At 39.4% G+C, this 27,703-nt stretch overlaps 1 protein-coding gene across 4 annotated transcripts in view; it reads left to right on the plus strand.

Moving 5' to 3' along the window:
* VEGFD (vascular endothelial growth factor D) overlaps window positions 1–26,755 on the plus strand; it is a 29,076-nt gene extending 2,321 nt beyond the window's left edge. The window contains exons 2-7 of one of the 4 annotated variants that reach the window (XM_081125618.1): window positions 9,872–10,073; window positions 16,193–16,383; window positions 19,414–19,562; window positions 20,779–20,879; window positions 25,325–25,520; window positions 26,119–26,755. In XM_081125618.1, the coding sequence (XP_080981744.1) occupies window positions 9,872–10,073; window positions 16,193–16,383; window positions 19,414–19,562; window positions 20,779–20,879; window positions 25,325–25,520; window positions 26,119–26,245 (966 nt within the window). In that variant the 3' untranslated portion in view covers window positions 26,246–26,755. The remainder of the gene's footprint in view (window positions 1–9,871; window positions 10,074–16,192; window positions 16,384–19,413; window positions 19,563–20,778; window positions 20,880–25,324; window positions 25,521–26,118) is intronic. The other 3 variants (XM_081125621.1, XM_081125620.1, XM_081125619.1) reach the window with 3 other exon arrangements.
* The last annotated feature ends 948 nt before the right edge of the window (window positions 26,756–27,703 follow it).

Genomic DNA, 27,703 nt, shown 5'->3' on the forward strand with positions numbered 1-27,703 from the left:
GAGGGAAAGGAGGTTTATCATATTGATTATAATGCTTTTCCTTTTGCTCCCAACTTTTTCTTAAGAAAAAATCTAAGAAGTTTCTTAGTGTTGATGCTATTCTTGTTTAAATTAAAATTTACTATGAAAGCATATTCAGGATAGTAGTGGTTTGGACACCAGGGTATGAATTTTATTTTTTGCTTTTTGACATGAAAATGTTTTATTTATTTTAAGACATTTTCGGGGTCCTTCTTAGTTGTAGGTCCATGAGAAGGTTCTTCTCTCCACCCTAACCTCTTCTAACCGCCTCTTTCAGGATGGACGGCGATGCCAGTTCTGTCCCTAGATTACCTTCCCCCGTAGTCCTCACTTTCTAGCCTTGAACAATCTCCTGTTTTTTCAGCTTAGACTAGAGTTGCCTCTACTATAGTTACATGAGTCTCTGAACACTTTTTTTCCTGTACCAACCATGTAAACAGCTACTAATACCTTGGACAATTGTGCTAATGCCATTTAAGTGTAAGGCATCCTAATTTCATTAGCCTTTCCACTTGTGCTCACGGGAGCTGTTTGGGGTAAACTGCATGGAATTTGTGAACTGAGATAAATATTTTTGAAAATCTCAACTCAAATCTACTGTATGTACTGTTTAGCTGCTAACTTTCTCAATCTAAGCAGAACACATTTTCTTCTAGAAATAAGGTTAACCTACTGTCTATTTTTGATTCAATAATATAATCAGATTAACCATCCGTGTCTGTTTTCTTCAGCTTTCTAAGTAAAGGTAAGATACTCATATACAGGTGCACAGGGTGTGCACTGCACAGCTCTAGGAAGCTCCATCCACACAGACTCACATCTGTATATGAGTCCTGAGTATAATAGTATAGACACTTGGGGCATCTGGTAAATAAATATCTGCAACCTCACTGTCCTGTCATTCATATTGATCTTCTGACCAGCACTATTTCTGGTTTATTTGATAAGCTACTAGGGGAAGCCATCCTCCATAAATCTTTTTAAAGTCATTGATGCAGACATATCAATAGAGTGATGAAGAAATAATTCCAGGTCATTTTAGGCTTGCCCAACTCTTTTCTGGCAAAATTTGTTTCCTTCACCACACTTCCTTTTAGCCCCTTCTTTCTTAACTTCACTGGTGGAACACTATTGCTGGGTGTTGGAGTCATCCAAACACTGTGTGAGACTGGAATAAGTCCAAGGTGCACCGGAATGTGGGAAAACTAACTTTCCTGAGAAAGCCACGTGGCTGACAACACTTCATAACCTTTGCTTCACTTGCCTGCTCCTGAAATTGTCTCTAAAGTGAATTGAATAACAAAGACTGAGGTGCACTTTCCATATTTAACTCGGGAAGCAGACCCATCCCCACCCCCCCTTCCTATTCCTACTTCCAAAGTCATGCCCAGGAAAGTCCATTGACTTTGTTGTTAGTCAAATGGCCCCACAAGCTCTTGTCCACTTTTCTATCAGGCACAGTCCTTGGCATAAAAGACATTGACATGCTTTCCATTAATTTCTTCTTCATTTATGACCTTGTAGTTGAATGTGTTGAATTACATGCTTCTATACACAGACCTGTTCTATCCTAGTTAGTCACTTTTAACTAGTGGTTGAACCTTAGCATATTATTGGTATTTAGCATATAATAGAACCACCTGTATCTTATATCTTGAATATAGTACTTTGTATGACTTATTTTTTAGTTTAAAAACCTGATTTCAACTTGTAGATAAATCTTTAGACCCCTAAGAGCTCTAGAAAAAAATAACATTAAAGCTGAATATTGAACAACTTCCGTTATGGAACCCCTTTTGGGACAGGCTTGTAAAGACAGTTTATAGAATGAAAATATAGTATTTGGACACATGGATGCTCCCACGTAGAACTTGACATAATAATATCTGGAACTCACAGGTACATTTATTATTATCACAATTGGCTAGAGGTGCTAGAGAAATAGGGACACAAATGACAGAAAAAAAAAATGACAGTAAAATGTGTTTCTGAGCACATTTCTAAGTTCAGCTCTTTCCTACCACTTGAGATTAGCAGTTGAGTTGAGGTGAGATGAGACATTTCCTTTTCAGGTGCATTTATGGTAGCAAGTCCACTTTTCTCTTTTCTGCCACTAGTTGTAGTCTTTACCAAGATACTAGGACTTCATAAAGCAAAAACACTCTGAGGTTCCCCCCTGCATCATGAAAGCCTTGAGTGGTTGTGATGTCCTAGTTCATAAAGGATTTCTCCCTTGTCTCTCATTAGAACTTTTCAGTATTCGACAATTCTTTTTTTGTGTGTCCAGTACCTACTATATCTTAGTACTGATCTCAGTGCTGGAAATGCAGCAGGAAATAAGACAATTCAATTGGAATGTAACTTATATTCCAAGTGTGGCAGGTGGAGGCAGGCAATACATGAATCTATAATAACTCAGGGGTGATAATGCCATGAAGAAAATCCAGCAGGGGAAGGAGACGCAGAGTAATGGATGAGGGAGGCTTCTCCAATTCGGTTTCATTTGTGCAGACTCCTGAAGGAAGTAAGGGAGGCAGAGGCCACCACTGTGCAATGGCCATGGTGAGGGCAGGGAGGTGACTAGGGTGTTCGGGTATTAGTCAGGGCCAGTGTGAGTAGAGTAGGGAGAGTGGAGGTCAGCACTGCAGTTGTTGAGGTTGAAGAAGTAGCCAGGGCAGATCATTTAGGGTATGGCTGTGTTGCTGTAAAACTTTACGGCCACTGACATTTGAATTGTATATAATGTTCACACATCAGGAAATGTTCTTCTTTTCATTTGTTTCAACCATTTAAAAATGTCAAAAATAATGTTTAGCTCATAGGCCATACAAAAAGAGGCTGACGGCTGGATTTGGCCCACAGGTCCTAGTTTGTCAACACTGATCTATATTATTACACTATTTTGTCCCCTTCATAGTATGTATCAGTACCTGACATTTTTATTTGCTTGTATCTAAGCTTATTGCTTTGTTACCCTCTATGGGAATGAAAGCTTCTTGAGAACAGGGACTTGTCATTGTCTTGTTTACTTCAGTGTCCCAATAACCTAGTGCAAAGCCTGTAATAGAGTGGATACTAAAAAAAGTATTTATTGACTGACTAATGAACTAGGTTTCTACGATTTTGAGATACCCAGTTTATGAACTACTGCATTAAACAGTCTCCAACATCTACTCTTATCATGATTTGTCTGATTTCATTTTTTTAAATCCTAAAGCATTTTTTATAAGGCAATATACTCACCCTGGGCTATTTTCCTGTGGGGATTAGAGAGGATTGGGGTGGAAGTATCAAAGAACCCTTCCTTGTCCTTGCAGCCATAAGCTATCCTATAAGGTGTTCACTTCTAGGAGCCAGCTATAGAAGAAAGTTAACTTAACCCATTATTCCAGCTTGGCAGTCACAGGAAGAGAGATGGGCAAAGCAGCATCTGACCACACAACAGATCTGATTAAAACTTGGACACACTGATGATCAACTTCATCTTTGAGATTCTTGAGAAGTGTTATCCATGTTTTTATCTTACACCAGTTGGTTTGTGAAGGTGTGGTAAATTATGGGAAAGTACTCTGGTCAGATACTTTATCAGTCAGGATAGGCCAGGATATGCTGCAATAACAAACTCAATCTTTAGGACTCACAAACAACAGAGTTTTATTTATTGCTCATACCACATGACCATCCTGGTTTGTCCAGGGTCAACTCCATGTCAGGATGAAACTGGCTGAGCATCCACGTCTTGAATGTCATTAATCACCATGACAGAAGGAAGGAGAGCCCTGGAGAGTGTTGCCCTGACAATTAAATGCTCTGGTCTGGAAGTAACACACATCACTTTCGGTCATAGGCCCTTGACTCACCACCACCCCATCAACCACAAGGGGCCCAGAAGTGCAATCCTTCCATGTGCTCAGAAGGTAGAAACCTGCAAATATTTGGTGAACAGTATTAATGACTAATGCATACAACTTGAGTTGCTTCTAAGTGTTTCTGAACATATCTTTGAGATGGGAAACAGCCATGCTGGAGACTGGGATAGAATTGCTGAAGCAAGATACTCAGGGTTATTTCTTCTGCTCAGGAGACTCCTTCTTCCTGAAAAAGGAAAGCTGTACATTCAGTTCAGTAAACATTTGTGGAATGTCTTCTATGTGCCAGGCACATGAGTGGAAGTGATGTTTTTTATAAACTAAAGAGGTCTTAGTTATTTGTGTGTCTTACCAACAGCCAAAGAGTTCAATCTGGCCTGTGGGAAGGCTCATTTTAATACTGAAACCTTTAAGTAACACTGTAACTTTTTATAATGAGTCTCTTTTTGTCATTCATTGTTACCTAAATAGTTATAACATTCACATGGAGAAAAGTATTGCTTTCCTGAAATCTAGGTTTGGCTAAAATTGTTTCTGGAGAGAGAAAATGACATGTGTTGAATATTGCTATGGCAAATATTTTGTTGTTGCGTACTGTTTCATTTTGGAGTTAGGAGGAGTATAATTTTGGTTGAATGAATACCCTGAATTCATCCTAAATAAGAGACTCCCCAAAAAGACCAGAGTGGGATGATAAAGTAAAAGCAGCCTTTGTAATGGTGTGCTTGTTCCTAACTACACCGTCAAAGCAAGACTCGGGATCATGGGGCATGTTAGACAATGCAGAGGACTTGGTGAGGAAGAGGAGGAGAGCATCTTTGGGAAGGAAGGTGAAAGCGGGCATATTGGACTGCCAGCAGCGCAGCAGGGCTGCCTTGTGAAAAGGACAATGCATTTTTGCATCCAGATCCTCTGCCCACCCAATGGATTGTGTTAGACGTAGGATGAAATAGGATTGTAGCAGTTCATTATTGCCACAGTAATGCTGTGTAACAAACCAGTCCAAATTTCAGTGACTTCAGACATCAAAAATCTCTTCTCATTTATGTTTCTGTGGGTCAGCTGGGAGTCAAGACTCAAGCCATAGGCTGAGTGTGGGACTGCCCCATATGTCTTTCCTCCTCCTCGGATCAGTGGGCTAGCAGGGGCAGGTGCTTGAGATGGTGGCGGAAATAGAGGAGAACCATGCAATCATAAGTGCATTTCAGTCCTCTGCTTGTATCATGTCTTGTCCTGTTGGTCAAAGCTGGTCACATGTCCCAACATCAATGTGGCTGAGAAGTAGAGTCTTTCCTTGGGGGGTAGGCAGTGAAATTGCTTTTAATAATAACCTAATTACCATAAAGCTTTGGGTTTTTCCTTAGACATTGGACCCTTCATCTTTGAGATCAGTGATAAACACTGTAACTCAGGAATATATATATATATATATATATATATACATATATATATATATATATATATATATTCTCTTGGGGTTATTCAGAGCATCCTTTTAGAGTTTTTCCACTCAAACTCATCTAACACTTGTGTGCCCCCACATTTCCTAAGCACAGATGCATCAAATGGGAGCAGAGGCATTTGAGTAGACCACAGATTTAAAACATTTATAGGGGGCCATAGACATCTCCCCAAATGCTAGACAACATGGTTGGGAGAAAGCCACCAATAATAGTCATCAAATTGGAGGCTTTGAAGGTCGCAGGCATTTAGCCTTTTAGTATCCTCTTAAAATACCCAGACAGCTATGCAGACACACTCACAGAAATGCATGTTTGCATATGTATGCACATGACCATACACACACACACACACACGCACACACACTCACACATTTTCCCTGGGTTTATATTTCCTTTCCTAAATCTAAGTTTAATTAAACACCCTGGGTTTCTCTTGTATACGCATTTCAATATAGAACTGCATAAGTAAAAGAGCTGCTGGTAGCATGAGTCCCCCCACACTCCCTCACTCCCTCAGCCCTCTCCCAAATGGCCAGGTTTGTGGGTTTCAGAGATCAGGCCTCCTGCTGGTTCCAGCTGAGCCTCTGAAGCAGCTGTAGCCACAACAGTAATTATTAGCAAGTGCCCACAGTAGGTATGCCCCATACTGTTAAGATACTATCTCTTGTGGGTAAGCCCAGACCCTAATATAAGAAAACATAAAGGTTTAAGAAGTGGGTCATTTTTGCCTTCATCCGTCTATGAAGAAAAGATATATGTCAAGCCTGAGTAGATACTTTGAAATTGGCCTTTTTATCTGAAAGAAAGAAAGAAAGAAAGAGAGAGAGAGAGAGAGAGAGAGAGAGAGAGAGAGAGAGAGAGAGAGAGAGAGAAGAAAGAAAGAGAAAGAAAGAAAGAAAGAAAGAAAGAAAGAAAGAAAGAAAGAAAGAAAGAAAGAAAGAAAGAAAGAAAGAAAGAAAGAAAGAAAGAAAGAAAAAGAAAGAAATAAATGTGTCCTTGATTTACCCTGGAAAATTTTTCTCTTTTTTTAGTTTTTATTTACTGTAATCGGAGTTGTCCCATCTTGCTCTTTTCAAACCCACCTCTCTGATTTTACTAAGGAAAATCAAGGGCCATCAAACAAAGATCTGTAACCCCAGCACAGGGCCAGATGTCCTGCCCCTGAAAAAGGAAATGAACATTATTGAGTGTCTACTCTATACCTGATCATTTCCCACATATGACCTCATATAATCGCCACATCAGCTCTATGAGGTGTTATCAGCATTGCCATCTCCAAATGAGGAAACCAAGGCTTAAGGAAGTTCAAAAATTGACCCTCAGTCAAACAGCTAAAAAGGAGCAGTGCCTTTTGGATTCAAAGCCAGTTTCGTTAATTTTTTTAAAGTTACTATATAGTAATATCAGTATTATTCCATTTTTATGTGCAGCTCTATGAAATTTAACACAGATTTGTGTGATCACCACCACAATCAAGATACAGAAAAATTTTCGTTTATGCTAGCTTTTTATAGTCACACCCTCCCCCAACCTCTGATCTCTTCTCCATCACCATCATTTTGTTTTTCTGAGACTGTCATAAATGGAATAGTGCCATCAATAACCTTTTGAGATTGGCTTCTTTCACTCCCAAAGCCTTTGAGAGCCATCCAAGTTGCTACGTGTACCACAGTCCATTCCTTTTCATTGCTGAGTGGTATTATGTGGGATGGATGGAGCACAGTTTGCTTGACCATTCACCCATTGAATGACATATGGGTTGTTTCCAGTTTTATTTTGGCTATTACAAAGAAAGCCAAACTATAAACATTCATGTAAAGTTTTTTCTGTGAACATAAGTCCTCATTTCTCAAGGGTAAATTCCCAGGACTGGGACTTCTGGGTCATATGGTGAGTGTATGTTGAACTTCATAGCAACTGCCCACACATTTTCCAGAGTGCTGTAGCATTCAAAGCCAGTTTTGAACACTTCGAATCCATGCTCCCCCCTCCCCAATAGCTGTATGTCCAGAGGACAGAGGGGTTCATTGTATTAGGCAAAGCTTCCTTTAGGGAGATGTTATTTCCACTTGGGAGTTGCAGGAGGCAAAGTCACAAAACTTCAACTTGAACTCACAAGTTTAACATGACCTGAACAGATTTTTTGACAGGTGGGAGAGTGAGAAATGGGAATAGAGGGGCGGGGGGGACAGCTGGGGACCTGATGGTACAACTTGGACCCCAAACCGGGGAAGATTTGGTGGTTCTGGCTAAGCCTTAAACATCAAGTTAAAGATGCAATGCAAAATGCTTCTAGTGAAATGGAAGTTGCTAAGAGGTGGAGGGAACAGGAACTATTTCTGCTGCAACCTGATCTGCCTCCCTAAACCCACTACAAAGAACTGTGCCCCAGGCAATGCTTGTAAATCCCTAAGCAAACCTAGGGAAAGTTAGGTGAAATGTGTTCCTTCCATTGCTCACACGGAAGCTTCTGGATTTTCCAAGTATACAAATTCTATTCATCTCACCCCCTTACCAGCAAACTTCCTGAAGACATGTTGCCAACACAGTTTGACAAAATAGCATCAACAGTTTGTGAAAGGCTTGGAAACACAGTCTCAGAGATACGGTTCTCAAGAGGTCTAGTGAGGAGTCTTGCAAAGCTGATCTCCTTTTCCGTGTCCAGAACAGAAGGTTCTTAACAACATGGGACTGGGATGGCCCAAGAAAGGCTCAGAGCCGAGATGGGAAGCCAGCCGTGTACTCTAAGCCATGCTCCCTCCACTTGGCGTCCATGTTTGTATTCTCATTTATACCTTCTTCCAAATATTTTACAGACCAGCTTGTAAAAGGATTATAATTTGCACTTCCCTGTTGAATTCCATTAGGTTAAGGCGGTACCTATTATTTTTAAATCGGTTTTTGACAAATGAGTTGTTTGGGCTTCTTAGGAAATTGAGCAGCAGTTTATTCTGTCGTCTGGAATGGTCTCACATGAGGCAGCCGACTTTGGGCTGTTTAGCCTGGAAAACAAGATTGTTCGTCTTCAATCTTGGAAAAGTCATGGAAGCTGAGAACTGGTCCGAAAACAGTTGATCAGATGACTTGAGTGAAGAAAACAGAAAGTCCAGTCTAATTAGCAGTGGTTAATTGTTTATATATATGATGCACATTATACACACGTAAATAATTTTAAAAGAGATATAATTGAATTGTGCATGACTTGGACCATGCTTGCTCTTCTGAGCACCCACTTTCGGACCACTCAGTATCCATTGTCATATCTAAATTAAATTCTACTCAAAACACTGCTGAATGAAGATTCATTCTTTCTCAGTATATCTCTAAATCATTGGATTTGGTGCTCACATAATATTTCATTGTATGCATGTATCATTATTTATATAACCACACCCCTAATGTTGAACAATTAGACTACATATTGAAAATCTTTTATTGGCCGAATCAGTTTTACTCACAAATCCAGGCATCATATCAATCAATACAGTTCACGCAACTGTGTGGAAAGGAAATTTTCAGTATAATATGTAGAAGTGTATTTTATCAGAAAAAAACCACCATCATATCTTTGAAATGGTAAACAGGTTTATTTTTTTGAAAATATATTTTTATTGATTTCATAGAGTAAAAAGGTTTTAAAAGAAAAAAGGCTTAGAGGATTAGAAGTCAGAAAATTCAAGTTATTAGAATCTTAAAATCTTCTTTCCTGTGTGACTGTAGGCAGGGTCCCCAGAACTTTGTGGGTCAATTTCTCAAACAAATAATAGAAGTGAAAACAATTGTCATTGACTCCTGTCACAAAAATAGTATGATTTTAAAATATATATTAATTTCCTGTGGCTGCTGTACCAAATTTCCACAAAGTTGGTAGTTTATAACAACAGAAATGTATTGTCTCTCAGTTCTAGAATCCAAAATTCTGAAAACTAGGTGTCAGCAGGGCTCTGCTCCCTCCACAGTCTCTTGGATAGAACCCTTCCTTGCCTCTTCCAGCTTCTGGTGGCTACAGGCCATCCCTAGCCTGTGGCTGCATTATTTTAATCTCTGCCTCTGTCTCCACAAAATCTTCCCCTTTCTGTTTGTGGCTTCCCCTATTCTGTCTCTTATAAAGACATTTGTCTTTGGATTTAGGGCCCACCTGGATAATTCAGGATGACCTCATCTTAAGATCCTTAACTTCATGACATCTGCAAAAATCCTTTTCCCAAATAGAGTCACATTTATAGGTTCTGGGGGTTAGGAAGTAGACATATCATTTTGAAGTCCACCACTGTTTTTAAATATTCTGAGAACCCAGGGGGAATAAGTAATTCCTTTGATTCAATCATAAGTGAGCAGAATGTGAGTCAAAATACTAGTTTGTTTTTTCTCTAGGTACTGCTGTACATTTGAATCATCTCTCTAATTTCTTTTTAGCTCTGTTTACATTTTTAAGTGTTAGCAATGAATGTTATCAGACAAAGTAAAACTTGAGTAACTTGCCTTTAAACCAGTAGTTTGTTTGTTTGTTTTTCCAAGCAGTCAATGTTAGAACAATCTGAACAGCAGATTAGGGCGGCTTCTGGTTTGGAAGAACTTCTGCAGATCACACACTTCGAGGACTGGAAGCTGTGGAGATGCCGACTGAAGCTGAAGAGTTTTACCAGCCCGGACTCTCGCTCAGCGTCCCATCGGTCCACCAGGTTTGCGGCAACTTTCTATGACATTGAAACATTAAAAGGTAGGTGTGTGTGCATGGAGGCCAGTTCTTGCTCTTTCTCACAGTCATAAATGCACCAACCTCTCCCACGGTTTGAGCAGGGCAGCTTGTGTTAGGGAGAGGAACAGGGGGTCTGATCTCATAGCTTTGGTGTTAATGGAGAATCCTGGTTTCCTTTATATACTCCATAGAGAAATGTATTCAGTGTGATTTTGAGATAAGAAATCAACACAAAAGAACACTTCAAAATATAGAAGTATATTTAATTCAGAGATGTGAGGGCAAAACAACACTAGAAAGATGGTTCTTAATTTTTTAAAAAAATCATTGCATTGACTTAAAAAATAAAACAACCTAGGTAGTCATCAATAAGAAGCATTCTACTGCTATACGTACATGGATAAACTTAATAACTTTTTTATTTGAATTTCTATGATTTTTTTTTAATCCTTACCAGAGGATATTTTTTCCATTGCTTTTCAGAGAATGGAAGGGAGAGAGAAAGATACAGAGAGAAACATTAATGTGAGAGACACACGTCATTTGGTTGCCTCCCACACTCGCCCCAACTGGAGCCAGGGATCAAGCCTGCAACCGAGGTACATGTCCTTGGCTGGAAACGAACCTGGGATCCTTCAGTCCCAGGCCAGCACTCTAACCACTGAGCCAAACCGGCCAGGGCCCTATTTTTTTAGTGAAAAGTGAAAAGTAGAAGTTGGAAGCTGAGTTGTAATAATGCACACTGGTATTACTAGGAGAATAATGGAGGGGGGATTCTCTAGATGAAATAATCTTACCTCAAGACCGTAAAGTAACATCATTTGAAATAAATGGAATGATTGTTCCCTAGTAAGGTGTGGTGGTTCTTTATAAGAAATCCATTGTCTGTATTGTGCCGTAATGAATAAAATGGGTGCCAAATAAAATTGTGTGGCCTACAATTAGGCATTTAACTTTTTTTATGACATGTCAAAGCAACGCAAGAAGCCGCTGTGGCATTCTTGCCCTAACATTTTAGATTTGATTAAGATATGATTACCTGGTAATGGATTATATCTATCCAATAATTCAATTTGACCCCTAAGCCAAAATTATTCTTTTCTTTCTTTCTAGAGTTATTTTTATTTTTCCCCATTTGTAAAAAGATGACGAAGTTGCACACTCTGCTGTTGTTGGCTGTGGGGAGGCTTTGCGTAGATAGGGGTAAATCCCTTGGCTGCATCGTGGGCATGAGTGTGAAGAGGATTCTGTGTTCGTGTATGACTGTGTGTCTAAATGAGTTGAGATCATTGGATCCATGGCCTAGAACCCACTTTAGCCAGAGGTTTGAAGCTCTAGTTGTTTGTATGTAGTAAATTAACCTGGACTTTATAAAAACAAAGTGGTCAGACCTCACCTGAGATCCAAGGCCTTAACCAGATTACCTGTATGAAGGCCTGAGGTGAGCCTGGAGATACTCTCTGAAGACGAGGTAAACAAAAGGATTAAAGATGGCAACGGGCTGAGTGGAAGCTACACTGACACTCTCCTGGGACCAAACTGGAATTACAACTAAAATATAGAAAAAACATCCTGAATAATCAACTGCAACTGAAGACGAGCTGGAGAGCACTCTCATAACCAAGGAGGAAAAGTGGAGACTGCGTAGAAACTAGTAGGAAGTACAGAGGCACGAAAAGGCTGTCTGGGCTCCCACAAGCAGCAGCTGCAGGTCCGGAGGGATATCTCAGCTGTGGGGGTTCCCACTGAGGACTCTAGAACCTAAACCCCAGACTGGGCTTCCTAACCTAGAGCACCAGAACTGAGAAAGGTGCCCACATAACATCTGGCTGTGAAAAGCAGCTGGGTTTCTGTCTTCCAGGGAGAGATGGCTGGAAATGCAGGCACCCTCTTAAGATGAAACGCACAAAGTTTTGGGTGCAGTCACTCACCTTGGGCTCCAGCAAAGGTAGGGCAGAGTGGACTGGAGCTGTGTGAGGAGAATCTAGGGTTGTGGGCTCTGGAAATTGAGATCAGAAGGCACTCCTCTGGATTCCTGTGCCGAGTCATTTCTCCATACTGCAGAAGACATTTTTCTCAGGCAATTTGCTGCTTTTGCCTGGTCGGGGGTGGGGGGGTGGGGGGTGGGTGGGTAATTGCCCCACCCTGCTGGAAAGCCTCTCACTTTACCCAGAGGAGTTTCTACAGCCTGAGGCTCCTCAAGAGACTGATAACAAACAGCCACCCCACCCTGTGGAGTTTCTACAGCCTCAGGCTCATTAACAGAATCAGATTAATCAACTTGAAGGCAAGGGCAGACCTCAGAGTGCTGTGAGTCTTTGCCTGATCTGCTTCTGGAACCAGGCCTTGGAAAAGCAGACTTTGGTGTGTATCTTGGTCCTGCCCAATAGCAGCCAGCCCCAACAGAGGAGACTTCAAACAGGGTACTCAGGGCCAGTCACAAACTGTGTCTGACATTGGCCTGCACAAGAGACCCTCCAAAAGGACTGAGAGTCCTAGCAGATCTATCTAATACATAGAAACAAACCCAAACAGGCAGCCAAAATGGGGAGACAAAAAAACAAGCCCCAAATGAAAGAACAAGAGAAGTCTCTAGAAAAAGAGCTAAATGAAATGGCGATAAGCAATCTATCAGTTATAGCGTTCAGAATACTGAATGTAAGGATGCTTAACTGCATGAAAAAAGATATGGAAACTATGAGGAAATGAAGAATGACATAGCAGAAATAAAGGATACATTGGAAGGAATAAACAGCAGATTAAAGGTAGCTGAGGATTGGATCAACGAATTAGAAGACAGAATAGAAAACAATCACTCAGTCAGAGATCCAAAAAGAAAAAACAATTGAAAAACAGGAGGACCGTGTAAGGGAGCTGTGGGACAACATGAAACATAACAATATTCACATTATAAGAGTGCCAGAATAGGTCAAAAGTCAGCAGGGGTTAGAGAACCTGTTTAAAGAAATAATGGCAGAAAACTTCCCTAACCTGGTGAAGGAAAAAGCCACACAAGTTCAGGAGGCACAGAGAGTCTTAAGAGAGACAAACCCAAAGAGGCCCACACCTGGATACATCACAATTAAAATGCCAAGAATTCAAGGCAAAGAGAGAATATTAAAGGCAGCTAGAGAAAAGCAAGCTGTTGCTACAAAGGAGCTCCCATAAGGCTGTCAGCTGACTTCTCATCAGAAACTCTACAGGCCAGAAGGGAATGGCATGAAGTATTCAAGGTAATGCTAAACAAGGATCTGAGAGCAAGACTACCCAATCCAGCAAGACTGTCATTCAAGATAGATGGTGACATAATGAGCTTCCCAGACAAAAAAAAAAAAAAAGGTAAAGGAGTTTATCACCACCAAACCAGCATTGCAGGAAATGTTAAAGGGACTGCTGTAATTAGAAGTAGAAATAGAGAGAAAAGGAAACATAGGCATAAAGAATTAAAATGACAATAGATAAGTATCTATCAATAATAACCTTAAATGTAAATGGATTAAATACTCCAATAAAAAGACATAGGGTGGCTGAATGGATAAGAAAACAAGACCCAAATATATGCTGTCTACAAGAGACCACTTCAGGACAAAACTCACACAGGATGAGAGTGAAGGGATGGAAAAAAATTTCCCATGCACATGGAAATGAAAAAAAAAAAAAAAAAAAAGCTGGGGTAGCAATACTCATATCAGACAAAATAGACTTCAAAATGACCATAATGAGAGACAAGAAAGGTCACTACATAATACTAAAGGGTTTGATCCAACAAGAGGATATAACCCTGATAAACATATATGCACCCAATATAGGAGCACCTAAATTTGTTTAAAAAAACTTCTAGGGGACTTTAAGCGAGAGATCAACAGCAAGATAGTCATGCTAGGGAATTTTAACATCCCATTGATTTCACTGGATAGGTCTTCTAGACAAAAAATCAAAAAGGAAACAGTGACCCTAAATGACACACTAGATCAAGTAGATTTAATTGACATTTACAGAACATTCCACCCCAAAGCTGCAGAATATACATTCTTCTCAAGTGCACATCAGTAGATGAGTGGATAAAAAAGCTGTGGTACATTTACACCATGGAATACTACGCAGCTGTACAAAAGAAGGATCACTTATCCTTTGGGACAGCATGGAGGGACCTGGAGAGTACTATGCTTAGCGAAATAAGCCGGTCAGAGAAAGACAAGTACCACATGATCTCACTCATATGTGGAATGTAATAAACAAAATAAACTGATGAACAAAATAGATCCAGAGACATAGAAGCATGGAACTGACTGAGGGATCTCAGAGGGAAGGTGGGGGTGGGGGAGTGGGTAGAGAGAGATTAATCAGAGTACTTACATGTCTATAAGCATAACCCATGGATACAGACATTGTTATGGGGAAGGCCTGGGAGTGGGGTGGATGCAGGATGGAGGGGATCAATGGGGGGAAAAGGGGGACATCTGTAACACTTCCAAAAATAAAGATAAATTTAAAAAAAATAGAAATAAAACCTGGTTGATGTGAGGGTAGAAAGGCCTGGGGGGAAAAAAAGAAAAAAAAAAGACAAGGTAGACAAGCATTACCATAAAACCAAGATTAGGTGATCTAAAAACAAGTCAGTGACATTGACATTTCCTAAGGAGGAAACCAATAAAAGTGTAAAACTATTTTTCGAAGCAGTAAATAATCAAATGGATGTAGTATATCACTTGTAATTTGTTATGAACTCTACCCTCATGGATTTCAGGGTAATCTTGGAGGCAGAACAGTCCTGCTGGGCAGTAGTAAGGAATAGTGGAGTTATGCAGCTTTTACTCGGTGTCATTGGTCATAGTTCCACTCAATTTTGATTAAAACCTTACCACTCCAACTTTCAAAACTTAAGTTTTATAAAAAATCAAATGGAAAACAATATTTAAGTAGAATTTTAATAATTTAATAGGAATATCTTCGTAATTTAATTACTTGTTTTTTCCAGGATTCATGATTAATAATAGTGAATTAAGTGATGTCCATATTAACACCTAATTGGACAATTTATCTTTCATGTTTACAGAGTTCAGGCTTTTTGTATAAATATTCAAAATTAGAAATTTAAAAAGGTATCAGGATAAAATATTTTACTATAAAAAAAAACCAAGAGTTTAGGAAAGTTGTTTAGTATATGCAATGTTTCTCAGCTGGCCAAACATCTTGTATTTTGTGTTTTCAGTGATTGAAGGAGCAACATATGAGGAAAATTGAAATTTAGGGGGGGAAAGAATATGGAAAGATGTTTTAAGGGAATAATTTACAGAGTATAGTCGGATCTCCAACAATAATATTATGTTTGTGTGCTTTAAGCAGAAGTTCTTCTGTCTCTTCCAGTGGAAACATGTTCAAATATATGGGAATTTAGAATACGCTGGAGAGAGACCAATACCAGTTTTTGAAGACGGGGTAACAATGGAGAAGAGTTTATCTATTGCTGCATAGCACTTACCCTAAAACGTAGCTGCTTAAAACAACATTTTTTAATCTCCCAGTTTCTGTGAGTCATAGGTGCACACATGGCCTAGATGGGTGTCTCTCTTGGGCCTCTCCAGAGGATGCAGTCAGTGTGTCAGCTTGGACCACAGGTGGCATCTCAAGATTCACCTGGGGCAGGATGTATCTTCTAGTTCACTTAGTGGTTGTTGGCAGGACCCAGTTAAGCAACCAACAAAAAACGTATTCCTTAATAGTGCTAAAACCTCTCCACTCCTGGCTTCAAGTAGAATAAATGCGAGTCAGCTGTGTTGTGTGAGTTGCTTAATAAATAACATTTACCTGTTATTTCTGTACACACATCCATTTACTCCCTAATTAGCCAGCTTCTCTAGATGTACCCAATGTGGTTGTATACAGGATATCGTGTTCTTCACCAAAGAAAAATAAAATTATATTCTACCTAGGTATTGTATAAGGGGGAACGAACACAGATTTTGGTTTTAATTTTTCTGAAAACAATCTTTGGTTAAAGGACTGATAAAAAGAACATATCCGTCTAGTAAAACAAACAAACACTGCAAATGTGAAAACAGCGGTGTCCGGCATAACCCTGGCTCTCGTTGCGTGCCAGGGCCGCTTCTTCTGCTGGCCCCATGAGTCCCTCTCTGCAGTTATAGATGAGGAGTGGCAGAGGACCCAGTGCAGCCCGAGAGAGACGTGCGTGGAGGTGGCCAGCGAGCTGGGCAGCAGCACCAACAGGTTCTTCAAACCTCCCTGCGTGAACGTGTTCCGCTGTGGCGGCTGCTGCAACGAGGAGCGCGGCGTGTGCATGAACACCAGCACCTCCTACGTTTCCAAGCAGGTAGGAGGCCCCGGCCCGCCCCGAGGCCCGCAGTGCTGACAGCTGCCGCTCAGCTCTCGCCGAGCACTGTGCGAAACGCTCTATGCACGTTGTCTCGTTTAATCCTTGAAACAAGCTAAAGGGTATCTTTTCATCTTCCTTTATAGATGAGAAAACTCAGGCTCAGGGAAGTAGCTTATGGCAGAGCTGGCTTCAGATCCAGGTCTCTGAGACTCCAGAGCCTGGATTTGTATCAGTTATTGTCTCTCTGATGCTATAACGTCAAGAATCAGAAAATCAGATGGAAGTTACTAGAATAGACATTGAAAGGAATGAAGATGGCTGCACTGCCTTATTGATTAGTTAGGCTCTGTGTTGGTCAAATGAAGTGACTGAGAAGAGTTTAATGGGCTGAGGGAAAGAAGGAAGGGCTGGTGCAGTACCCAGAGCTAGCAAAAAGGGGGACCTGCCCCCACCCTTGGAGTGAAGAGCAGCTCTGAGACCCAGAGAGAAAGTGAAGCAGAGGGCTGCGGGACTGGCTGGAGGAATGGCGGCCACTGTCACCCCTCAGCCTGGCAAGGAGCAGGGGCGGGTAGGGCGTGGAGGAGGCAGGAGGACCTATAGATGCTGCCCACGAGGTCAGCCTCCTGGGTCACAGAGCCCAGTGGGGAAGGAACGAGAGAGGACTGAATCTCTGGAAAAGCAAATGGAAAATATCCAGCACAAAAGACCTTTGAAAAGAACTCTGCAGTCTCCATGAAAGAAATAATTCTTCCCTTTCCATCTTATAAAATCCTTTTTGCTCAGTAGATAAGTTTTTCTTTTCATTGCTATCATATTGTTGTAAAATATAATTGTTGCATAGGAGAGCAGTAATAACAAACTTAGGAAAACATATTAAAACACTAGAAGTCAAGCTCCATTCCTTTTGGCTCTATGTTGCAAATTCCTTGTGCATGTTGATATATTCATTTAATTATCACATTTGCCTATATAGTTTTTCTTCTGCATACATATGTACAATATATATACAATAGTAGTATAATAAAATTACATATGCACCAAATATATCCATGTTGGGTAATTATCTTAATTTAATGTGAAGAATGGGATGCTGATTTGTTTGACAATAAGTTAACTTATTCCTAACACATTGTTTGCGGGTAGTTTTCATCGCGCGCTCTACTACCAGTCAAAGTAAAACGTATAAATACGTTTCCCTCATACAATGTGTTAAATTTGTTCCCCTACTCCCTAAAATATCCCTTAAACTGTATAGTTTCTTTTTCTAAATTCTTTTAGAGAATCTTGGAACTTGTAAATCCTGACCTCTACTATTTGACAATCAGGTAAAAAAATAACATAAGTATGTCTGGCTAAGCACCAGCTGTCAGAAGAAACAAAGCTTGCATTAATGTAAAAGGCTTTAGTTCATGACCATGTTATTCCCTAGCATAGCTGAAAAATTTCGCAAGAAGATAAAGTTTATGCAAAGTAAACACTCTAAAAACACTCTCTTACTCAGACTCATGGAAGTTCCATTACATATTGAAAGGTCAGAATAAACACAAGTTTAATGGATTGTTTTCACTTAATAGATAGTTAAGTACTTTATTTTGACTGCTGTACTCAACAAATGATTAGTTTTACAGAATGTACTTAAGTGTAAGTGTACAGCAATTTTTATTTCCAAATATGCATACTTGAACATTTTAATTGTGCTTTTTTAAAAAAAAAAAAAGCTATCTCTCATCTCAAAGTTATGGACTATTTCATGAAATACCTCTTAGAAACAAAGTGAATAAATGAATTCTCTGTAGCAAGGCTACATGGAATGGTGATTGAATGGACAGAGCATTAAAGTCAAGTTCAGATGCATCCTTATACCACAGAACCACTCTAGAAACAAAGTAACTGACATTTCTCTAAATTCTACTTGCCGAGATCCCAACTTACTCCTTCTGGTTGCAGCAATTTCATTCCAAAATGTAATAAAGTATATTCTTAACAGTATCACCTCTTGTTCTAGAGTAGACTGCCTGAGTTCAAATCCCCACTCTTCCAATCAATAGTTATGTGGCCTTAGGAAGTTATATAGCCTCTCTGTACATCTGTTTCTTCACCTATAGAGGGTGGGGGAGGGTAATAAAAACCCATGCTATAATTTTGTTATAAGGGGTAAATGAATTAATATAAAAGTGCTTACAACAGGGCCTGGCATATAGAAACATAGAGTGACATTCATGTTACCTCTAATTAAGTGGTTGGGCATGATGATTGTGTATCAGTCAGTTATTACTATGTGATGCTGCATAATAAATATCCTAAAACTCAGGGGCTTCAACAACAAAGACTTATTCTTACTCATGTATCTGAGATTTAATTAGTTTAGAGTAGCTGCCATTGGGTTTGACTCCAAGCTACAGGCTAAATCTAGATCTGTTCCCTGTGCCTCTCATCCTTTGGACCAGCAAGCCTGCTAGATCATGCTCTTCTCATGGCTACTGCATACACTTGAGAAAACAAGCCCTACGAAGCATACACAGTTCGGTTTTGTAGTTGTGTCATGTCTGCTACCATCCTGTTAACTAAGCAAGTCACATGGCCAAGTCCAAAGTCAAAGAACAGGAAACTATATTCCTTCAATGGAGATAGTATGAGAAGTGATAAGTAAATTGTTTTGAACAATAATCTCTTCACCATGGTCTCAAAGAAACTTCATAGGTATAATTTCATTTAATCCTTACTATTTACACTCAGATTTAAAGCAGGAGCAGGGATTAATAGTGCCATTTTACAAAGACACCAGTGACACAGAAAAATTAGGAGATTTAACCAAGCTTAAATACCTGGTAAAGTTGGATAAGCCCCTGGTCTCCTGACTCCCAGCCAAGTATTCTTTCCACCATGTGAGTCTTTATCCTTATTAGTTCTATTCTCAATGGAAAACTTTGCTAAAGTTACTACCATAAAGGACAAAGGCAAAAATGCAGACTGTAGAAATTATTCTTTTAAATGTGTATGTATTGTGGTTATTTTTCTCTACTCTAGCTCTTTGAAATATCAGTACCTTTGACATCAGTACCTGAATTAGTGCCTGTTAAAGTTGCCAACCATACAGGCTGTAAGTGCTTGTCAACGGCTCCCAGCCATCCATACCCCATTATCAGAAGATCCATCGAGGTCCCGGAAGAAGATCGGTAAGCATTTCTTGTAAATGATTAATACTTGTTCTTGCTTTTGCCAAAGCTGTGTGTGTGGAATACTTCATTAATTAGAGAGTCATCACTTTATCTTCAGGTTCTTCATTTTTTAGCTTCTAACTCAGATCTACTGGTAATAACTGTTTGGCAAATACATTTTTTATTAGGTGTTATATGTGTATCGCAGTAGGGTCAAAAAACTCAGTGGTTATTAACTCAGTATGTCTGCTGATGGGTACCTTTGTTCTTAATATGCATAGTCTAATGCAGTTGTAAAACTTTCTTCCAGCCTCAAGTTTCGCACATGTTCCCTCATTCCAGAACAAACATTAAATAAAACTCATTCTAGGCTTTTTATATATTTCAGTCCCAAAATTAGGGGTGGGGAAAAGATTCCTGGAGTCGTTGGAGAGTGACAAAATTATCTGTATCTGAGTTTGGAGATTTTTCTAACCCTTCCTCTTGAGATTATCAAATGGAAAATTCTTATTTTAAATGAAAATGACTTAAAATTAATTTGACTTTGAAATTTTCTTAAGAGTATTCGGTGATTCTTTATGACACAAATTCTAACACCCTGAAGTGTTCTGGAATCAAGGATAAGAATCATTGATTTGGAAAAAAAAGATAAACAAATGAAGGTCAAATTACAAACACTGAATAAAAATATAAAGTAAATAAGTTGGATACTTAGATCTTGCAAAGGTAAAGCAGTAAACGCATGTGTGAGTGGCAAGTGAAGGAGTAAGATGGTGGTTACATGTTAGTTAACACTGAGCCAAGAAAACATCTCTACCTCCCTTAAGAGGAAAGGAAAGCTCATATATAAGGGACATTTATCCTCAAGACGTTCTTCCTGTCGTGGCCAATGTTCTTATCTCTATTGTAAAGAAGATAGTGCTTAGGAACTATGTTAGAACAATATTTACTTTTGGTAAGTAGGCTCTGTTGACAGCTAATTTCCATTGTTTTAACACGAATCTTCTTAAAGATTATAATTTCCCAAAATTATAGTTTTACTTCTAAAGGTTTCTAAATAGAATATTTGTAATTACAGAATTACTAATAACATGCAGTTTATAAATATGAATTAATCTCTTTAAAACTCTTAACTATTCTCCACTCAAAAATGTATTCAACATTAAAAAAAAAAATGTTCCAAAAGTATGATTGCTCTTGAAAACTTTTAAATCTGGTTTATTTCTTTTCCTAGCTGTCCCCATTCCAAGAAACTCTGTCCTATTGACATGCTATGGGATAGCAACAAATGTAAATGTGTTTTACAGGAGGAGAATCCACTTTCTGGAATGGAAGGTAATGAGAGCAGTATGAAATAATAATAGTAGTAATAAAGATAACAACAATAGCAACTAACATTTATTGAGTGCTTAATATGACCAGGCAATGTTGTAAGTCTTTTATATGTATTAACTCATTATATCCTCACAATAATCCTATAATGTACTATTATTATCCCCCTTTTAACAATTGCATAGTGGACACACCATGATGTGTAGTAATTTTCTTAAGGTCACGCAGCTAAAAGTGAGAGAAGCAGTCAGATTCCAGAGCCTTCTGTGCTTCAATTATATAGTAAGCCCATTAATGCATCATCTGCTTTTTAATATTAAAGAAAAGCCCAAAGCAATTAGAGCATCCCAAAACATTTAATTTGAAAGAGAATGGTAACCTTTAATGAAAGCCACGTTAGAACTAAACAGTCAAACATTATTTTTACTAATGTATTTGTATAAAAGTCTAACCAGAACATGAAGTAATTTTGGATTTCTTGGTTTCTTTTAACTGTGTCATATGAAAACAAGCCAATAATTTGAAAAAAGGAGTGGTGGTGAAAAGAGGAAACTTTTTCTGAAACTAAAGCAAACTAAAAGCAAAACACAGCTATTGGACTAGGGAGAGTTGGGAACCAAATGAGATAGGCAACCATCACTGTTCATAACTCATAATGCTATGCTTTTTGGTGATGAATATTTGGCTGAAAATGAATGCGTTTTTGTTTATTTCCCAGAGAACTTGATATGATTCCACTGAAAAAAAAATGCAAGGAATCATGCAATTTGAACCTTGCTTGTTTTAAACTATGACTTGCAAGCAAGACTAGTAAGGATTCAACTCTAAGGAATCAGTCCCTTGAAACCATAAGTAGCATCCTACTTCCTATATTTCTGTCTGTCAGCATGAAAGCTCAACCCAGGTTTTAAGGGAAACTTAACGTCCATGTAGTTTTAATGCCAATGAAGATCTTGAATGTTATCTACATCCTTCCTACCAAGTGCTCAGACATCCTCTGCTAGACTACACATCAGTCATGGGAAAAGTCACCCCTGACCAAGGCAGCGCAGCTACTCTGGCCACACTCTAGTTGCTAGTAAACTATATTGAACCTAAATCTCTCTCTCCAGAGCACTACTGTCCAATGGAATTACAGTGAGTCACATATATAAATTACATTTTATATAGTACTCACATTAAAAAGGTCAAAAGAAACAATGGAGTAAAAACTGTCTCTTTAATAAATTGTGTTGGGAAAATTGGACAGGTACCTGCAAAAAAATGAAACTAAACCACCAATTTGCAGCATACACAAGAATAAACTCAAAATGGATAAAGACTTAAATGTAAGTGGTGAAACCATAAAAATCCTAGAAGAAAACATAGGCAGTAAAATCTCAGACATTTCTTGAGGCAATATTTTTGCCAATATATCTCCTAGGGCAAGGGAAACAAATGAAAAAAATAAACAAATGGGACTACATCAAACTAAAAAGTTCTGTACAGCAAAAGAAACCATCAACAAAATGAAAAGGGAACCCACTGTATGGGAGAACATATTTGCCAAGGATGCATCTGATAAAGGGTTAATTTCCAAAATATATAAATAACTTATACGACTCAACACCAGGAAGACAGACAATCCAATTAAAAAATGGGGCAAAGGACCCGAATAGGCACTTCTCCAAAGAGGACATACAGATGCCAAGAGACACATGAAAAAAGTGTTCGACATCACTAATCACCAGAGATGCAAATTAAAACTACAATGAGGTGTCATCTCACACCTGCCAGAATGGCTCCATCAACAAATCAACAAACTACAAGTGCTAGTGAAGATGTGGAGAAAGGGAACCCTAGTGCACCGCTGGTAGGAATGCAGACGGGGGCAGCCACTCAGGGAAACAGGATGGAGTTTCCTCAAAAATTAAAAATGGAGCTGCCTTTTGACTCAGCCACCCCAATTCTGGGAATATATCCTAAGAATTCCGAAACACCAATCAGAAAGAATATATGCACCCCTATGTTCATAGAAGCGCAATTTACAGTATCTAAGGTCTGGAAACAGCCCAAGTGCCCATCAGTAGATGAGTGGATAAAAAGCTGTGGGACATTTACACCATGGAGTACTACGCAGTTGTAAAAAAGAAGGAAATCTTATCCTTTGCAACAGAACATGAATAGACCTGGAGAGTATGGTGCTAAGTGAAATAAGTGAGTCAGAGAAAAACAAATGCCATAAGATCTCACTAATATGTAGAATCTTATAAGCAAAATAGAACTAGGGGCATGGATACATGGAACAGACTGACAAATGTCAGAGGGGAGGGGGGTTGGGGAAACTGGGTAAAAGAAGGTGAAGGGATTAGCCAAAGAACATATATGCATAGCCCATGGACACAGACAACAGGGTGGTGAAGGCCAGGGAAGGAGGGGATCAGGGGCTGGGTGGAGGTGGACATAAACGAGGGACATTTGTAATAGTGTCCACAATAATATTACTTCACATATATATGCATATATGACTTCAGGGTATCACCCTTAGCTCGTTGCTGCTTCATTCAGTTCTCCTATCTCCAATCTCCGTTACTTTAACTTGTCTAGAGGAACTGAGGCAGCCTCTATTAACTACCTTGCTGCAGTTCAGCGAACACCTAGTGGGTTGTTTCCCTAAACCATGGGTCTAAGAATGGTGTTATTCTTGCCTGAAGTGTTCTGAATGAGTCTCTACTGCCACCTTGTGATCCATGCAAATCTGTAAGCACTTTTAACTATCATTTAACAAGCTATTCGCATTTTGCTCCAAAGTGGCATTTGCTTTGGCATATGGCTTACAAAGCACATCTTTTCCCTCTTCACACAATTCAGAGTGGAGTCCTCCCAGATCTAGCTTTCCAATACCCATTTCACATGATCCCTCCAAGATCATCAATTATCAAGCAGTTAAAACTATGAAATTGGATGACATGTGGTTGCATTCGGGATCTTTTTATTATACTAAATAAACTCAACAAACATTTATCAAGTGCCCATTTTATGCCAGAACAATGAGACCTGGTTCCTCTAACCTTTAGGATTTTTTCTTATTAATGGAGGAAACAGAGAAATAAACAGACAAATGTAGGAAATGTAAAAATGGACAGGGTGGAAATATGCACATGGCGAGGGCACTTAGCTAAACTTGCAGAGTTTTAGAAAGATATTGGGGGAAAGAATTACTAGCAGAGGGAAGTACCAAAGGCCAACGGCATGGGTCTGAGAGACCCTGGCATATCAGGAGAACAAAAAGTACTGTAATTGTTATGGATGGAACATAGGCTATGTATAAGGGCGGGGGGGGGGAGAGAGAGAGAGGTGTGTAGGGTTCATGTCAGTTCATAGAAGGTCTTGTATTCCTGGTGGGGAAATTGTCTTTTATTTTGAAAGAGAGGGCAACCTTTTAAGGTACTTGAAGCAGTAGTGAAGTGATTAGATTTGCATTTGATAACCTTATGGAGAATGGATCGAAGGGGTAAAATTTGTGTTGGCCAGTGAGTGACAGCCATGTACACAAAAAGTATAAGGTTCTCGCTGAATTGAGGCAGTGGTAGCGGGGAAGGAAAAGAAAGAACAAGTTCAGGTGAGTAGAGCTCAGAGCTGGGTGGACCTGATGAGGCTCAATACGGCAGATGAGTCAAGAGTGATGGCCCCTCTCCTGAAATCAGGCAAACTGGAGAGAAGCAGATCTGGGGAAGAAAGTAAACCTGTACTTGCTCTAAAACCTTCAAGAATGCTAAGGTGATCTAGTCAAGTTATTCCAAAGTTTCACTTTTTGCAATGAATTTCATCTTAATGCTTAGAATTGGACATGGAGCAATTGCACACTTTCTAGAAGTGTCTGTCAGCTAAGTGTGTCAAAAACTTCTCAGGCCCTCCTCTCTCACTTGAACATATCTCCCAGCAGGTGTCTGTGCACTCCAAGTTCATTGTCACTGTTGTATCTTTTGTATCAGTGTTGTGATCTGTGGTGAGGAAATACATTACTGTTTCTACCCACAGCCTGGAAGGTCTGAGGGGTGTTTCTACAGTGTCGATACTTCTGTTCCTCTCTCCTTTTAATCTTCACCTAAAAATTGGGAAGGACTAGACTCATAATCCTTAGACACCCTATATTTTATTACTCATACCTGGTTGTATGAGTAATAAGCTTTTTAACAAGTCACCAACCTAAAAGTCTCTAAAAAATGTTACCAAGAATATTCAGTTTATAACATTTTAATCACAAACTGAAGAGACCACATGAATTCTGTATTCGTACTGTGAAATTAGAGGTGAATCTCCTTCGCTGTGCAAAGATTAGGGGGAAAAATCTACAAGAAAGGAGATTTCGAGAATCCAAGTTAATAGAGAATGACGTAAAGTGTACACTTTGGGGATCACGTTATCCATGCTACAGCTATTCAACCAACACTTTTGTTTCTGTTTAGACCCCTCTCCCCTCCAGGAACTGACTCTCTGTGGGCCACACATGAAGTTCGACGAAGATCGTTGCGAGTGCGTGTGTAAAGCGCCCTGCCCGGGCAATCTCATCCAGCACCCAGAGAACTGCAGCTGCATCGAGTGCAGAGAGAGCCTGGAGAGCTGCTGCCGGAAGCACAAGGTATTTCACCCAGACACCTGCAGGTGAATGGCTTTTTCCCTCTCGCCTAACTCCACTCATTGACACTTAATGTAAAGGCCATTTTGATTTAGTTGGATTCCTTCTTAAGCCTTTTTTTTTTTTCAGCCCCCAAGCCCCTTTTTGATAGTAACACAGAGGTGTGGCAACTAAGAAATAAGCAAGAGTATACAGAATGATGATTAATTGAGAAATCAAGAAAATCCCGCTTGATATTATTGGCTTATGGATCTTAAGCAAAAAAACTAGATTGATGAGATGTAAATAATTATTTGTAGGGGGTTTCACAGCAGTAGACTTTGGTTCAATCTCTCTCTCAATAAGTGTTCATATATGTTTATTTGGTTGTTTTTTCTTTGAGGAAGGGGATGTCACTGGATTTATGTAGCAAGAAATTTGTTGATGACTAGAACAGTTAGAGGTTACTGACTGCACTTTAATAGACTGGGAATCCATGTGGGATAACCATTCAGGATTTTATATTGACATTTTAAATACAGATCTGGAAAATTTACTTAAAAACTTAATTAAATCAGAACAGAGTTATTCCTTTGAATATAGTCCTGGATTCTGAATTCTCATGTTTATTTTCTTTTGCAACAGCTGTGAGGATGGATGCCCCTTTCACACCAGAATGTGTGCAAATGGGAAGCCAGCCTGTGCAAAGCATTGCCGCTTTCCAAAGGAGAAAAGGCCTGCCCATGGGCTCCACAGTCAAGAAAATCCTTGATTCAGCTTTGTTTCCAAGTTCCCCCTCCCTGTCATTTTAAACAGCATGCCGCTTTGCCAAGTTGCTGTCACTGTTTTTTGTTTTTTTTTCCTGGTGTTGGAAAAAATTAATTTCACATAGTACCGGGTGAATCCAGAACAACCTTCCATTAAACACCAGCTGAGGTCTTTTAACTGAAGGTGCCTCTGCACATCAAGGAGTGGAGAAGAGGAGCCTCTGTAACACTTTCTGTTTGGTGAATGAAAAAGGTTCCATCATCACGGAATGACAAGTGCCATGTGACTGATTTACTCACAGCAGATGAGGCAATTTGAATAGTCTCTCAGTTCTTTGCTAATTGCAACTCTTTTGTGAATTATTCTTTTTCTTCTTTATGCAGATTTTGATTTGTATGATCAGCACTGAATTTCTCATTACTGTCCAGCTTGTAGTTTTGACTTTACCGAACTCCTGTCTGTTGTTTCATATTTAAGTGTATTTAAAGAAAATAAACACCATTATTCAAGCCATAGAATTGTGTGTTATTTAATTTGCTTTACTCTAAATTTTATGCTAAAGAAAAAAATGTTTTGAAGAGAGAAAGGCATTTAGAAGTGGGGATGTGGGGAGAGACAGAAGCTCAACAAAACTTGACATCAATTTAGGAAAACCTAAGGAGTAGCTCTCAGAAGGCTTAAGATGCTAAACAAGGTTAAATAAATGTGATCCAAGAATCAGCTGGAAACCAATCTTTCCTTTGAGATTCAGTTTAACTTGACCCACATCCTAGGGGGAAGGAGAGCCCACTGACTCCCCTGGATATCTTTGGATCTATCCCCAAACCAACTCAACCCATGTTTTGGCTAATTGCCATTTAGGTGGAGCTATTTTCAGGAATTCTGGGCTAGGACAAAACTATTTGCCATCTGGCTTTCCACTTCTAAAACCCCTCCCTGTATCCTCCTCAACCCCCAATAACCACCAAGAGATTTGCACTTGGGTTCTGAGGCTAGGTCTGACCTGGGGCGGGGCTGCTCCTCAGGGTGGAGGTGGGGTAACTGGCCTATTGCCTTATTAGAATTCACTGGTCATTATATAGGAATATTTGTCATACTAATAGCTTTGGTATGTGGGCTGATAATTCTCAACTTGTTGCAAAATGTAAAAAATCCCCAAGAGCTTAAAGCAAATACAATAAATGCCAGTGATGTATGATATCCCTAATTATCTAAGATACAAGGCCAGAGAATTATTAATATGACAGCTCAGATTATAAATCTGTGACTAAAGTGATGTGGTGGGAGGCCATTTAGAGATGGAAACAGATTGAACAGCACAATGGCCAGGGTTGGATGAGATTAAAATGCTATCTGAGATACTTGATAAAGGAAATGACACAAATAATCCATTTTAAGGATTTTTAGGGAAGCAATAGACTGGTTAAAATTGTAAGCTTAATAGATTTGGTCAACGAGAGCT

The sequence above is a fragment of the Miniopterus schreibersii genome (assembly GCF_964146895.1).
Source record: "Miniopterus schreibersii genome assembly, chromosome: X".
Taxonomy (NCBI): Eukaryota; Metazoa; Chordata; class Mammalia; order Chiroptera; family Miniopteridae; genus Miniopterus; species Miniopterus schreibersii.